The sequence below is a fragment of the Myotis myotis genome, unplaced genomic scaffold (genome assembly GCF_014108235.1).
Source record: "Myotis myotis isolate mMyoMyo1 unplaced genomic scaffold, mMyoMyo1.p scaffold_m19_p_14, whole genome shotgun sequence".
NCBI lineage: Eukaryota > Metazoa > Chordata > Mammalia > Chiroptera > Vespertilionidae > Myotis > Myotis myotis.
Genome location: NW_023416318.1, coordinates 22,712,839 through 22,727,117, shown reverse-complemented (window position 1 = coordinate 22,727,117; position 14,279 = coordinate 22,712,839). Strand labels below are relative to the sequence as shown.

At 32.9% G+C, this 14,279-nt stretch overlaps 2 protein-coding genes across 6 annotated transcripts in view; one reads left to right on the top strand and one right to left on the bottom strand.

The window, feature by feature from the left end:
- The window catches only part of VRK2 (VRK serine/threonine kinase 2), a 111,407-nt gene extending 98,314 nt beyond the window's left edge, over positions 1-13,093 (top strand). For both annotated transcript variants that reach the window (XR_004971830.1, XM_036334487.1), the window contains one exon: positions 12,255-13,093. Coding sequence is in view for 1 of the 2 variants with exons in the window: in XM_036334487.1 (XP_036190380.1) it covers positions 12,255-12,356 (102 nt within the window). In the remaining variant the exon portion in view is untranslated. The remainder of the gene's footprint in view (positions 1-12,254) is intronic.
- Positions 1-14,279, bottom strand: part of FANCL (FA complementation group L) — a 77,562-nt gene that overhangs the window by 38,357 nt on the left and 24,926 nt on the right. For all 4 annotated transcript variants that reach the window (XR_004971831.1, XM_036334493.1, XM_036334495.1 and 1 more), the window contains exons 6-7: positions 13,737-13,833; positions 8,943-9,011 (exon numbers count right to left, since the gene is read on the bottom strand). Coding sequence is in view for 3 of the 4 variants with exons in the window: in XM_036334493.1 (XP_036190386.1) it covers positions 8,943-9,011; positions 13,737-13,833 (166 nt within the window). In the remaining variant the exon portion in view is untranslated. The remainder of the gene's footprint in view (positions 1-8,942; positions 9,012-13,736; positions 13,834-14,279) is intronic.

Sequence of the window (14,279 nt, the reverse complement as noted above, 5' to 3'; positions counted from 1 at the left end):
GGTATAGAGTTTCAGTTTTACAAGATGAAAACCATTCTGGAGATAGATGGTGGTGATGGTAGCACATTCTGAATATATTTCATACCACTGAACTGTTACCTTTAAAAAATGGTTAAGAGGGTAAATTTTGTTATATGTATTTTACCTTATTGTTTTTTAAAAAGAAATAAGGTTAGATGCTAAAAATGCCAACATGGGGCTTAGATGGTGACATCTTGACCCAACTGATAAACCTTTGTGATTATCTATTATTTCTTTATCTTTTAATTCTTAATTCTGAGAGAAATCACTCTGTAGATTGCTGTTTAAGACTTTCAACGTTTGATTTGAATACATTACTAATATGCTGTTAATTTTTAACTTTCTTTACTTTGTATTAAAAAAATATAAAGGTGCACATAATTTTTAAAAATCAAGCCAATTAAAAAAAACCAACTAGCTTAGCTTTTGTCCCACCTATGTCACACTGAAAAAAAGATGCTACTCCCCTTGACAAAAAAAAGTTGGTTATACATAATTTTTCATGACTCACACTAAAAACAACAAAATAAGGAAATAAATGGTCACAAAAATCTTTACTTCAGTTAAGGTCAAGACTACAAGAGAATACCAGCATGCTGCTGGCTACCATTCCATAAAAGTAGTTCACGTGCTCACAATGAACACATCTAAATCTTCTACAAAACTTCAACTAACTTTGATAATCCTAGAAATCAACTGAAATTATAATATAGATTCCTAGTCATAACCAACTGCCCACTAAACACATTTACTTACATATACTGTAGGCATATCAAAATCATTGAATTCCAAACTGAACTTGTCTCTACACCTTTTCTTCCTGCACTCCCTTGGTAGTACTGGCAGCTAACTTAGTCACCCACACCAGCAGCACTGGGAGCAATCCTTAAGACCTCATGCCCAATCAATCATCAAGTTCTATCAATATGGCATGTGAAATTTTCTCAATCTCCTTTTCTCTTACCCAGCAACCGTTAACCTAGAACAAACACTAATTACTTCCTGCATGGAAATACATAGCCTTTATCAACTTCCTTCACTATAGTCTTGCCATCCTCACTTAGAACCCTCCTCTATGCTAACAGAGTGACCTATTAAAAAAAACATGTTTTATTGAAATCTAATCCAGAAAGGTGTTTTGAGGGGGCAAGGGGAGCAGGAGGGGAGGCCATGCAAAAAAGTTATAATACATCTTGGCATCTTAAGAAATCTCAGAAGTCTTAAATCAAGAAATAACAGAATTTAAATCTACAATTTCATAAATTTATTAAATCATAGAGTCCTTTCTTTACCTTAACCCTATTAATAGCCAAAATCAAACCAAACAAAAAACACTTTGAGAAATACTATTATAAAACAAGATTCTGACCCTGGCATACTTTCATATAACCCCAAGGCTTTGAGGATAAAGCCCAAACTCATCAGAATTAGTATAGCAGACCTGGCTTTACTCTAGCAAAAGCTCCAGTCCACAGAGTACCAAATGAGGTATAATTCATGCATTATCTCCTACAATTTCATGCCTCTGTTCTTTGACTAACATAGTTCTTTCCTGAAGTATCATCTCTCCTCCCAATCCTAATGTCTCATTCCTTAAGACTCACTGAGCTTAAGTAATATCTTATTAGAAAACTTGCTTGACCACATCAGACTAGATTATATGCCTCTCTTCCACCTTATCAAAACAACTCATATTGCTCAACATATTTTACTGAAATTATCTTTTAAATTCCTCTCTCCTTATCAGATTGAGGGTTACTCCTGAAAACCTAACTTAGGGTATTAGAAGCCTATCTAATTCACGGTATTATCCTTAGGATCCTGCTCAGTGCTTCCTATATAGTAGATAAAAAAAATGTCTGCTGCATTTAAATTGTTTCCTACTGCAAACTATTGCTTCTTGCTTTTCTGTTTACGCACTTTAAAAGTTAACTATTAATACAATTTTATCCAATAAAGCACTAAAGTTAGGATAGAACTTCCCCAGTAGACCTTTGTGAGTCAGCTCCTTTACTTAAGTTCTATGAATGTCCAAAGAACCCCGAATTACCCACACTAACTCCTACCAATTACACAAGTGGGCAGGAAAATAAACCAGAGGATTTATTTTTTTTTGTCCCTTCCCTCTAGTTAAAAATGTGAAACTCCGTTCATATTCAGCATACTTATTTAAAATTTGAATCCCACTTCTCTTTAACTAGAGGCCATTGGTGAAAGCTATGAAAAAAATTAACATGTTCATCAGAATTTAAATAAACAAAGTAAAAACTACACACATAAGACTATAAAAAAGAGTGTTAAAGCTACTAGGTAAGGAAGATAGGTGGATTAAATATAAACATCTAATTTCACTCTCTCCCAAAACTCATTATACTAGAACTATGTTGTTGCTTTTTTCCTTTCCAATTGATTGATCAATTGACTGACAGATAAAATTAGATCATGGACTAATTTGACTTATTTTAAGAATGCAAGATTGGTTTAACATTAGGAAATCAAACTATATAATTTATCCCATTAGGAGATTAAAGAAGAAAAATAATTTTATTATCTTAATATAGAGAATATGTTTGATAAAACTCAACTTTCATTTATAACAAACTCTTAGCAAACTAGGAATAGAAATAAAAATAAAATCTGTAAATTACTGATAAAGCATTTCAGTATAAGAAATATATAGCAAAATATAACTAACTATGATATCAGGAACCTAAATAAATGCAGAGATAACCAGTTCCTAGACTGTGAACATATCAGTTCTTAATTTGGTGGATAAGTGAAAACCCAATTGTAACTAAAAGTTTAAATGATTCTAAGAATTATCTGGAAAAATACATGCACAGAATTACTAATATTTGAAAAACAAATATTTTGGTAAGTGATGAGTACAATTTCAAAACTATTCTCTCTCCCTCTCTTTCTCATGATTGAAGGGTACTTTTAAAATAAATGATACATTATTGAAAAAAAGGGCAATTAATAGGTCACTGAATCCATTAGGTCACTTTGCTACTTTTTCTACCATCCTATCTAATAAAGAAGGAATATGCTAATTGACCCTCATGCTTTTGCAAAGATGGCAGAGCCCACAGCCAATAAGGAGGGAATATGCTAATTGACTGTTCTGTCCTCAAAGATGGCAGCACCCATAGCCAATAAGGAGGGACTATGCTAATTGACGCCTGCGCCCTCAAAGATGGAGGTGCCCAAAGCCACGAGATGGCGGTGCCCAGTCCCCTCAGCCCCCCAGCCACCCAGGGCTGGCCTGAGTCTTAGGGAACCAGGGCCGGCCAAGGCTTTCACTGCTGGAAGTGGCAGCAGCAGAGGTGTGATGGGGCGTCGCCTCCCGCCTCTGAAGGCTCCCTGACTGTGAGAGGAGGCAGGCCAGGCTGAGGGAACCCCCCTCCAGTGCATGAATTTTCATACACCGGGCCTCTAGTATCATATAATCTCAATAATGAATTAAATTTCTTTGTTTTGATCGCTGTGATGCCTTTTTATCCATATCATGTGGCAACAATCAGATTACCAGGAAGACAAAAGTATATTTAATTAAACCAACATAAGAATGAACAAAAATCCAGTACTACGAGTTACCTAACAAACACAGCAAAGAGAAAAAGAGTAAGAAAGATAATCCACTAGGTCAGAAAAGGAGAACTTCCACAGGATTCTTACAGTGGATAGTGAGGGGTTTTTTCCCCTCTGACATTCTTTTTGTTTTAAACCAAATTTATTTTTCTTAACATCTCTGTGAAAGAGGAAAAGTTCATTATTCCATCTACATATGAACTAAGGTAAAGGGCAGTCATGTGACTTGTTTGAAATTATACAATTAAGTCAATGGCTGAACTGTAAACAGAACCCAGGATATCCAACTGCTAGTCTGCTGCTCTAACTAATGGATCATGCTCCCTGCTATGCAATAGGACTGTTTCCTTTAATTACAAATTCTTCATTCTCCATCAGATTATCAGCCAGAGGCTTTATCATTAATTTTGCTCTTCTTGCATTCATGGCATTATTCCAAAAATATGAGATTTCCATGATAAAAATATAAAGACCACTGCTTACTGTATAATACCAAATCTGAAAATTCCAACCACCCTGGCAAGAATACTTCACCAAGCCTACACTGAATGGCACATTTATAGGTAGAACTGCAATTTTAACGTTCATTTTGGGTTGGTCAGCAATCTGGAGAAAATCAACTTTGTTTTTTTATAGAATCATTAATATTAGTGCACTTAAAATCTTACATTAGGGAATTCTATAGTCTCATTAGTCAACAATATTCACATACATGACCTGTATGTACAAGTCCAAAAGATAGCAGATTGTTAAAGACACATTTCAGTGTATTTGTCAGGTTGGGAAGTAGGATAAGATTAAAATCATGGCATGTTCTTCCATTCTATACTAAAATCTATTTTAAAAATATAATGGTATAAACAAAGTAGATATCTGAAAAGAGGTGTGCAGTCACTCGTCTTTGAGAAGCACTTTGTGCTTCTTTGGCACATGTCACAGCAGCAGTGGTAGCAGCAGCCTTGCCCTTGGTGCTGATTCCTTACTACTCTAAATGTCTCCTCTGAGCCAGAATACACTGGCTGTTGCTGATCATGCTGTGAGACACCTGCACTGGCTACTAGGCTTGTCATGACGCACAAAACCCTACCATCTTCAGCTTGACATTGTGCAAGTTATAATTATTCATCCAAATGAATATGTCAGAGCAGCAGCAGCAGACCTCTCATCAGAGCAAGAGAAAAATACATCAAAACATTATCAACCCAGCAGGAAGACAGGGACCATAAGGAAAATTACCCATTTTTAATATGGATGCCACAAAGCCATGTCTATTATTTTACAAAAAGAAAGGAAAATAAAGATCTTCCAAGTTTAAAGTCCAGAAATACTGAATCCAAAGAAAAAAATGTACAAAAGCAGAAAAGGAATGTTTGTTTTTTAAAATCAATTATCTGGAACCTACTAACAGTCTCTTAAATGTTTGCTATTAGACTACAATAGTAGCATTTATTTTGGTTGAGAACCACAACAGTTTAAAACTTGTTTTAAAAAAATAATCCCACAAGCAGAATTATTTCCAACAAATCAATGAAAAAAGGTCAAAAACAGCAAACAAGTCTGATATTGCTTCTTACTTTCAAAACACATCGCCAACACTCTTCTCATACCTAAAAGACCCAAGAATTCATACCCCCTGGTAACATCACCAAAATACTTATGATGTACAACTAGACTTTTAAAGAATAGATAAATATTATATTTTGAAAATTTTCTAAAGTTTAATGTCATGCATAAAAATTGAAATCACTTCCTGATCTCCGCAAATGAAGATGGCACACCTAAATGAACATATATAGAATAGGCAAGTGTAAATAGATTCCTATCTCATACTTAAATAGTAAATAAATATGAAAAATACTTAACTAAATATGAAAAACGTGTCAGTTTTAGAACAAACTACAGAATATATTTTCAGTGTAAGATATGCAAGATTTTTCAATTCAAGATCAAAAGAGTAGAAATCACAAGGAAGAAACTGTTAAACTTCGGATTGACAAAATATAACATATACAAAGTTCAAAGACATGCCACAGGGAGAAGACATTTAAATTTCAAAATAATCAATAAGAATTAGCATCCAAAATAAAATATATAAGGAATGCTTATAATAAAAGAAAAAATTAAATAGACTCAGGTTATAAGCACAGTAATAATGATTTATCATTCCTAATAAAAACTAAGGTCAGAATAAAATCAGACTAAGATTTGGAAGGTTTTTGAAAATGTAGGAATTATTATGCATTACTGGGTAGGAGTATAAACTTATATAACCAATTTGGGTAGGCAATTGGCAACATCTAGTAATCTCAAAGAGGTGCATTTCCCTACAACCCTGCATTTTCACTACTAGGTATAAGCAGCACTAAAAATCTCACATGTGTACAAAGAAACGTGTTAGGATGTCACTGCAGCAAAAAATTTAGTAAGAAAATTGCGAACAACCTTATCAGCAGGGCAACAGATAAATTAACTGGTAGACTCATATAATGGAATGATATAAAGCATTTAAAATAAATGTGCTACACATGCATGGATCATTGGTAAACCATTGTAAAAACCATTGTAAAACCATTGTAAAAAATCAAACTGCAAATGTGAGAGAAAATGGCATAAACAAATGTAGCAAACATATGCATAGACAGCATTCACATCATTTCAGGGAAGTGGTTACCTCTCAAAAGGAAGAGAGGGAAAGAAAGAGGAAAGGAGAAAGGGAAAGGGAGGGTAAGTCTTAGTTGTTCCAAAAACATTTTATTCCTAAGAGAGGACAGAAATAGGGAGAGAGATATCTGAAGCGAATGTAACAAAATATTAACATCTGTCCAATTTGAGTTGTGGATAATAAGGTATCCAAATTTCTTTCTGTACTTTGCTAAGAATTTTAGTATATTCTGTAACTTAAAAATTAATTTCTGACATTACCATTACTACTAATTAATTCTATTTTCTTGGAGCTAATACAAAACAGAACATTTATATGACCCAATTGAATCTAAAATATGAATTTAAATTAGTATTATAAACACTTCATACTTATATATCTAAGGCACTTGAACTAGTGTTAAGTAGGATACAAAATTTTTAAAAATTTCTTCAAAGATTTTCTAGTCTAGTGGAGTCACACATTAATATTGCTAAATGGCAAAATATGATAAGTGCATTTTTCTGTGGAGATGCAAACTTTTATCACAGATTAAAATCTGGGGAAAACCTGTATAGTTATCTAAAACAAAACAAAACTAAGAAACATCAAAAACATATTCTTCAACCTTGAGTTTTGATAAACACTGAAGTAAAATTTAGAGATAGCATATCTGGAAAGAGTAATACAATCTAGGTACAATGTTATTGCACTGTCTCATATAAAACAAAGATAAAGCCTGGCTGATGTCGCTCAGTGGTTGAGTATCTACCCATAAACCAAGAAGTCATGTTTGGATTCCTGGTCAGGGCATATGCCAGGGTTACAGGCTCAATCCCCAGTAGGGAGCGTGCAGGAGGCAGCCAATAGATGAATCTCTCTCGTCACTGATGTTTCTCTCTCTCTCTTCCACTCTGAAATGAATAAAAACATATTTTTAAAAGTCAACAAAGATAAAGCTTACAGAGCCAAATAGACAATGTATATTAAGAAAAAGGAAAGGTATATAATTTATATATCATTCCAATTCTTTTTTTAAAAACTCAACACACTATTTCCTATCCTATATAATAAAAGCCAAATATGCTAAGTGTCCCGTCATTCGTTCAACCAATCAAAGTATAATATGCTAATGATATGCTAAGGATGCTCAACAGCTCACTGTGATGTGCACTGACAACCAGGGGGCAGACAGTCGACCAGTCTCTATGATGTGCACTGACCACCAGGAGGCAGACGCTCAGACTGGTAGGTTACCTTGCTGCTGGGGTACGGCTGATCGGGACTGAGGGAGATGGGCCGGATATGCCCTGGAGCCCTCCTGCGGTCCCTTCCTGGCTGGCCAACCTCCTATGTCCCTCCCTGGCCCCAATTGTGCACTGGCAGGGTCCCGTGGCCTGGACTGCGCCCTCTCACAACCTGGGACTCCTTGGGGGATGTTGGAGAACCAGTTTTGGCCCGATCCCGCAGGCCAGGCCAAGGGACCCCACTGGTGCATAATTTCATGCACTGGGCCTCTAGTGTATTTATGATATATAACAGAATACCAAAATAAATCACATGGCTTTTCCTCTCCTTTATTTTGCTTTTTTCTCTATTTCCATTTAAAGGAGAAAGCCTTTTTTTGTTTGTTTTTAAAGACAAAAATGAGAAAAATAATTTTGAAAATATTTGTACAAATGTAGAACCTTCACACTACTTAAATGCTGTTACGCTTTTTTTTTTTTTCAAAAAACTTCATGTACAATACAATTGCTTTACATATTTCTAATATAAAATAAGCATAAATTTTCACTTGAACTTAACAAAATTTCCTAACAAAAAATATTTGTAAAATGTCACTAGGAATTTTGTTTTCTTTACATAAGAACAGAAATGTGTGACACAATTTACCGATGAAAGAAGGACCATGCCCATCATCATTAGATTGTTCTTTGAACTTAACTGCTACTATTCTGCCAGGTCTTCAGAAACCACACATATAATGTTGACGATGGACTACTGATAATCATACCTTATAACTATATAATGTCACAGTTTACAATGCACTTCTAAACACATTATCTTATTAGATATCATCAATGTATTCAGAAATTCAATTGATAGGAGCAGGAGAAAGAATCTCCAATATTCTTTATTCAAAGTATGAATGTTTGGACACACATACAAAAATAAAATTTTCTAGGTCCAAGGATGAATGCAGGAGAAACACTTAAAAACGATAAAAAAAAGAGCTGAAAGTGAAAGGCTTATATTTTTAGTCATAACTCATTCTCTTTTGAAGATTCTCTGATATTTTGTCAGCAATGTTAAAAGATTTAACAGTCTGAAAAATGTCACCCAATTTTCTACTTACTGCTCACTGCTTTATAAACAGTGCTTTAGATTTTAAATTTAAAGCAAAATTTCTGTCAACAGAGCTGCTTCATGTTTATCTAAACTGAAGCATAAAGATCTAAAGGCTGAATGGTGTGTTTACGTGTACGTGTTGTGTGCGTGTGTGTGTGCATGCGCAGAGAGAAAATGAACATAAACTACTAGTAAATATAAAGGATGCACTCTAGAAGTCCTGTTTATAAACAAATGCTTAAAGAAAACTATAAGAAAATCACTTTATAACCTATAATGGCCACTTATAAATAAATAGAATATGCTTTTTTAACTACTTAAAATAAATATAAGAATGTACCTGTGGAGTCCAGGAAACAGAAAATGAAACAGGAAAATCCACAAAACAATCTGGTGATTCCACAGGGTACTATGAAGAAGCAAAACTATAGGTTAATTTTACTTCTGTGTGACAATTTCACATAAGGTATTTTAGAAAAACTGATTAGGAATAGTATTATAAATGCAAATGTATTATATATAAATACTTCGATCCTACTATTAGAGATGTCAAGAACTGATTAGCAGTTAAATTATGTTCAAGAGGTATAAAGTTTGATGATTTGGGGATAAAAACACAATCAGTTTTGTTCAAGGAAGAATGAATGAAGTCAGTGTTTAGTGAGCTGCTAAGGTGACTGCAGGGTGAACTACACTGTACCTCAGTTTCTTATCTTTAAAATAAGAGGTCAAACTAATTGATATTAGTTTCCTTTCAGTGTAAAATTTAATCTCAAATAGCCTGCTACTATTTGAAGAGGCAGTATCAGAATCAAGACATGCATAAAAATACAAACAATTCTTAATTATAAAATAAAATGTATTTTCCACAATTAAGCAATTACTTTTAGTAAGAAGATTTTGAAAAAGCGTAAAATGCCTTCTTTATTAAGGAAAAACAAAGTAATAGTTTTAAGCCAGAAAAACATTTTCATGGTTGATAAACAGAAAATCAATCCTTCAACAGTTTTCTACAAAAAGTGAAAGTCATTATGACAAATCAGGTTTCTAAGTTAAAGACAAAATATAGTTATTCTTAAAATCAATTTTATTATTAGAGAATTGTACTACATTTCTCTACAATGCAATTCCGGATTTTTCAAAGTCACATGTAATTTTAAAAATACTCATTTCTTTCCATTAAAAATCTAAATTTACTAAAAGAAAACTAAAATTAGTTTTAGGAAAACTCCTTTCTCTCATTTGACAGAATGTTTAAAAAAAAGTTTTAGATTCACTTTTGTCAGTTTATTTTTCACTACTTTGCTGAATAAAGCAAAAGGGACAAAAATTATCACCATAGTATTTACAAAATACCACTGAAGACAATGCTTTGAAATGAATTAACATTTAGTTATAAAGATCTGTTGACTGGAAAGAAAACTTATTTTAAACTCTGACTAATGGTATCTGGCTATGCAGAACTGATAATACAAAGACAAAAACATAGGAAACCATATAAAAATATAACTACGCTCTAATTTGGGGAAAAAATTAAGAAAGGTCAGGCTGAAATTAAAGTGGGAGCTCTATTTCAGACAATTAAGTAGCAGATGATGTATTTAAGAGTATAACTGCTGTAATCACTGGAAAAACAACTTGTATACAATTTTTATTAGGCATGTGATTATATCAAAGTAAATGCAGGCAGACTTCAGCTTTCACTAGTTCTGCTAACTAATTTGTGTGATCTTGGACAAGTCAGTACTTCTGTTTTTAAGTAAAAATGACGAAACTCAACTAAAAGGGTTATAAAATTTATTTTCCCTCTAAAATGTTAACAATCTGTAAAACTAATAATGCACATTTGAAACCTCCATGGGTCAAAAATGGAGTATTTAGTTTGCTTGGGCTTACTACTATTTATCTCCCACTGATGCTGACAATGAACAATATCAACTCTCTAACTTAAACCATCAATTTGAGTAAGAGTATGAAGTTAATGAGATATTTATTGTATTTAGAGAAGATAAACCAAGTAAAGCACCTATGACTTTGGAAGTCATTAAATACTTATAACTCATTATGCTAAAAGAGAATATGATCTTATATTTAAGTAGGACTCAGTATAATAAATGCTATGTATGTACACTGACATAGAAATCTAGCAATTGAACAAAAAAGCAGGCTATGCTAAATATAACATGATCTCACAGACATAAGTGTGGGATAGTTTTTGAGGTAATATCTTTAAAATACATCTTATGTATAATTATTCAAACATAAACATAAATTAGACTTATCTATATGTAGGTGGCTTTCTGTATATCTATTATAAATTAAATGCATATATCATGTGTGTTCATTATATTCCCATTTAACATCAACTTTATCTATATAATAAATTTTACAAAATTGCACAGAACCTAAAAAGCACAAATTTATATACTTATGGATAATTTAACATGAATTATGAAGTAGTAGACTAGATATTCATATTCAGAATAATTTGTGTTACAGTATTAACTACAACATAGATAACCAAAAATATTATAAAATATAACTATCAAAATTCAGAGTTTTCAGTAAGTAGAATAAGTATATATAAAATCACCAATGACGACCAAAAGTTTCATTTTAGAAGTATAATTGACAATAAAAACTCCACATAAAGGACTATTAATTGAAAAATAAGTATAGCAATTATTTTAAATAAAAATATAGTATAAAAATCTCAATTGAAACAATTCAGTCAAATCAGTAACTATAAAATAATTCTAAAATTATAAAAGTACATATTTTTGCCACATCCAATATATTTAAATTCTAATATAGTTCTAAGAAAAATTTTAACCCAAACTGTTCTGTTATGGACCATCTAAGAGGCTCCCCAAGTAAATACATACAAATTACAGATTTATAAAAATGGCCATCAGAGAGAGAATGCCCAGCCTCTGACACACATCTGTGATTTGTTTTTCAAACAGTTCTGATCTTGGCCAAAGCTGAAGAAGCACTAGGCTACTTCTTTTTCTCAAGGAAAGATAGTAATTACATCCCACAGTTCAGGATATACTATAAGTATTGCATAAAAATACACTTATAAAAACAAAAAACGTAACTATTTCCCTTATCATAGTTCTTTTTTATTTATATATTTATTTTTAATGGGAAGCATATAAGTCAAATTGGTACTACTTTCTTTGTGGGTTTTTGGAGATAGTAAGGGAAGGAGCAGAATTGGAAGTATGTATACCAGAATAAAAATACTTCAACTAATGAATTTCTTTACAATATATATAAGAAAAGGTTTGTATATTTACAAAATAAGCCTTTTTTAAGGTTTCTTAAAAAAAAATCAGCTTGACCCTTTAAAATTTAGTTTGGATTAAGATTTTGCATTATGTGCTTTTAATACAGTTTCAGCTAATCGCTACTTTTAACTGACAATCCCAGATCCAAATATTCCTAGAAAAGAAATGACCACATCTAAAAGAGAACTTGGGTCTGTCTCTATGAAAATGGAACGAAATGGGCAATTAAAGACTCTAGTAAATCATCCAACATAAGATTCATTCAGTTCTACTGTCTTTTCAAAAAGGAAAAAAAAACATTTGTTTTTCTTCCTAATTCCTTCCCAACTCAAATAAAGCTTTCTCTTCTCTCTTGTCAGGGCATCCATGATAGTGCTTCACAACTATTGATACTGCAAAAACGGACAGTTGAAAATATTCTGCAGAGAAAAATTAAAAGTGTCACCTTATCTACCTTGTGAAGACGTAAGAAAAAGCGAAAAGACTAATAGCTACATCCTCGCTCTCAATACTACCAATAACATCATGAACTAGAATTAACAATAACATCTTTGTAGGTATAGGTATTAGTAGTGCAGACTTAAAGCATTATCCCTCCAGTAAGTAGAAATGCTTGCAAAAAGTAGGTTCTTAAAAAAAGAAACAGAAACAAAAAAGCTTTGGGGGAAATGACAGAACTCTTGCCACTGGCAGTCTGTATGACTTTTGGAAGGATAAAGACAGTTTTCTCCCTGGTTTTAAAAAAAGCCCAGCTTTAAAAATTAAAAGGGAAAATAATTTATTTTTATTTTAACTAAAATATCCAGTAACTTATTTTACAAATAAGATTTCTAGCCCACTCAAATTTTTTAGCACTTATCACACGAGTCTTAAAATTATATATGCCTAAACATTCTGTATGTGAGAAAAGAGAGGGAATGAGTAATTTCTCAACTTGTCTGATATAGAGGCACTATAAGATATCAACTTTTCTGTGTCACCCAGTACAGCTTTATATATTAATTCTCTCTCAATGGAAAGCTTAAATGCCAGGCACATTTTTAAAAAGGACAAACACAATTGATCTTTTCATCACTGCAATCTTCTGAAATAGAGTTGATTGATGACTCCTGGGAACAATAAAAAAAAAAGATGTCCTGGTTTTCTCAAATTCTTATGTTTCCCTAGTGATTACTAAATAAATGATTAATATGCTGAACTTGCTTATTCTACTTATTTCTCAAAATTCACAATCTAGAACTAAAAAACAAAGATGAAACAGCTATATTTTGTGCCAATAAATTAATGAATAGTTATAGATCACTAGCCGATAAAGGCCCTGTAAAGAGAGGCATAACCTTGGCAAATTCTTAAAATAACAGAAAAAAAAAATTTCAGCCAAAACAAACAAACAATAAAAAATATGCGTATGTGTATGTCTGTGTATAGTGGTTGGGAGTGGGTCAGAAATAAGAACTACAAAGGTAATTCATAGTAAGAGTTGAAGACAAAAGACCTTCAATAGAACGTTACTTTGGATAATGGAAACTTCCAACTCTTTTCTGTACCGGATGTTACAAAAATAACATTTTGGTACTTTAAAGCTGCTGAATCTTATTCCAATATTTCTTTTTTATGAAGTCTATATTTTGACCAAATCTGAACTAAAATAGTGGCATGAAATTATACCTAGGCTTTTGAAAACCTGCTGAATTTTCTTTGAGGCTTTCCAAAATAATTTTTTAAAGTACCATATGTACATTTTTTAGAAGCAGCTGGCACTTCATTAGACTGAAAACATTCATAGAGGTCATTTCACGAAGCATTTCCTGACCACAATAACAGTTTAATGAAGCACATACCTTTGCCTTCAACTTGAGAGTGATTAGATGCTCTCTACCAGAAGCATCCTCAGCTTTTAACTTGATGGTACTGAAGCAAGAATCCGCATATACAAGGCTGGTGAGAAGAGAATAAAAAGTGATCACACTGGGGAGGACAGGACTGGGGGGAGAGGGGGAGAATGGTAGGATTTGAAATGAAAATATTTGCTATATTCCTATTAATCCATTACAAAATTAATCAGAGGGATTTCTGCATGCCAACCCTTTATGCTGCTATATAGATTTACTGCCGTTAATACACCAGCCTAGTGCTTAATGTAGTCATAGATCTCTGGATTATTTACAATGTGTGTCAAGGCTCATGCTGTGGTCAGTGAGCACTATGTTTCGGTTTTCCATCACTGGAACCTTTGGCACACACAGCATGTTCCTGTCAGCCTCTACTTATGTACACATTAAACTTCCTGTCAAAGTCTCTGATCCATTTCTGTAGTTTTATACAGTATGAGACTCTTATGCTTCCTTTATTTGTTTTCTCCATGATGAACTTTTCCTTTATTA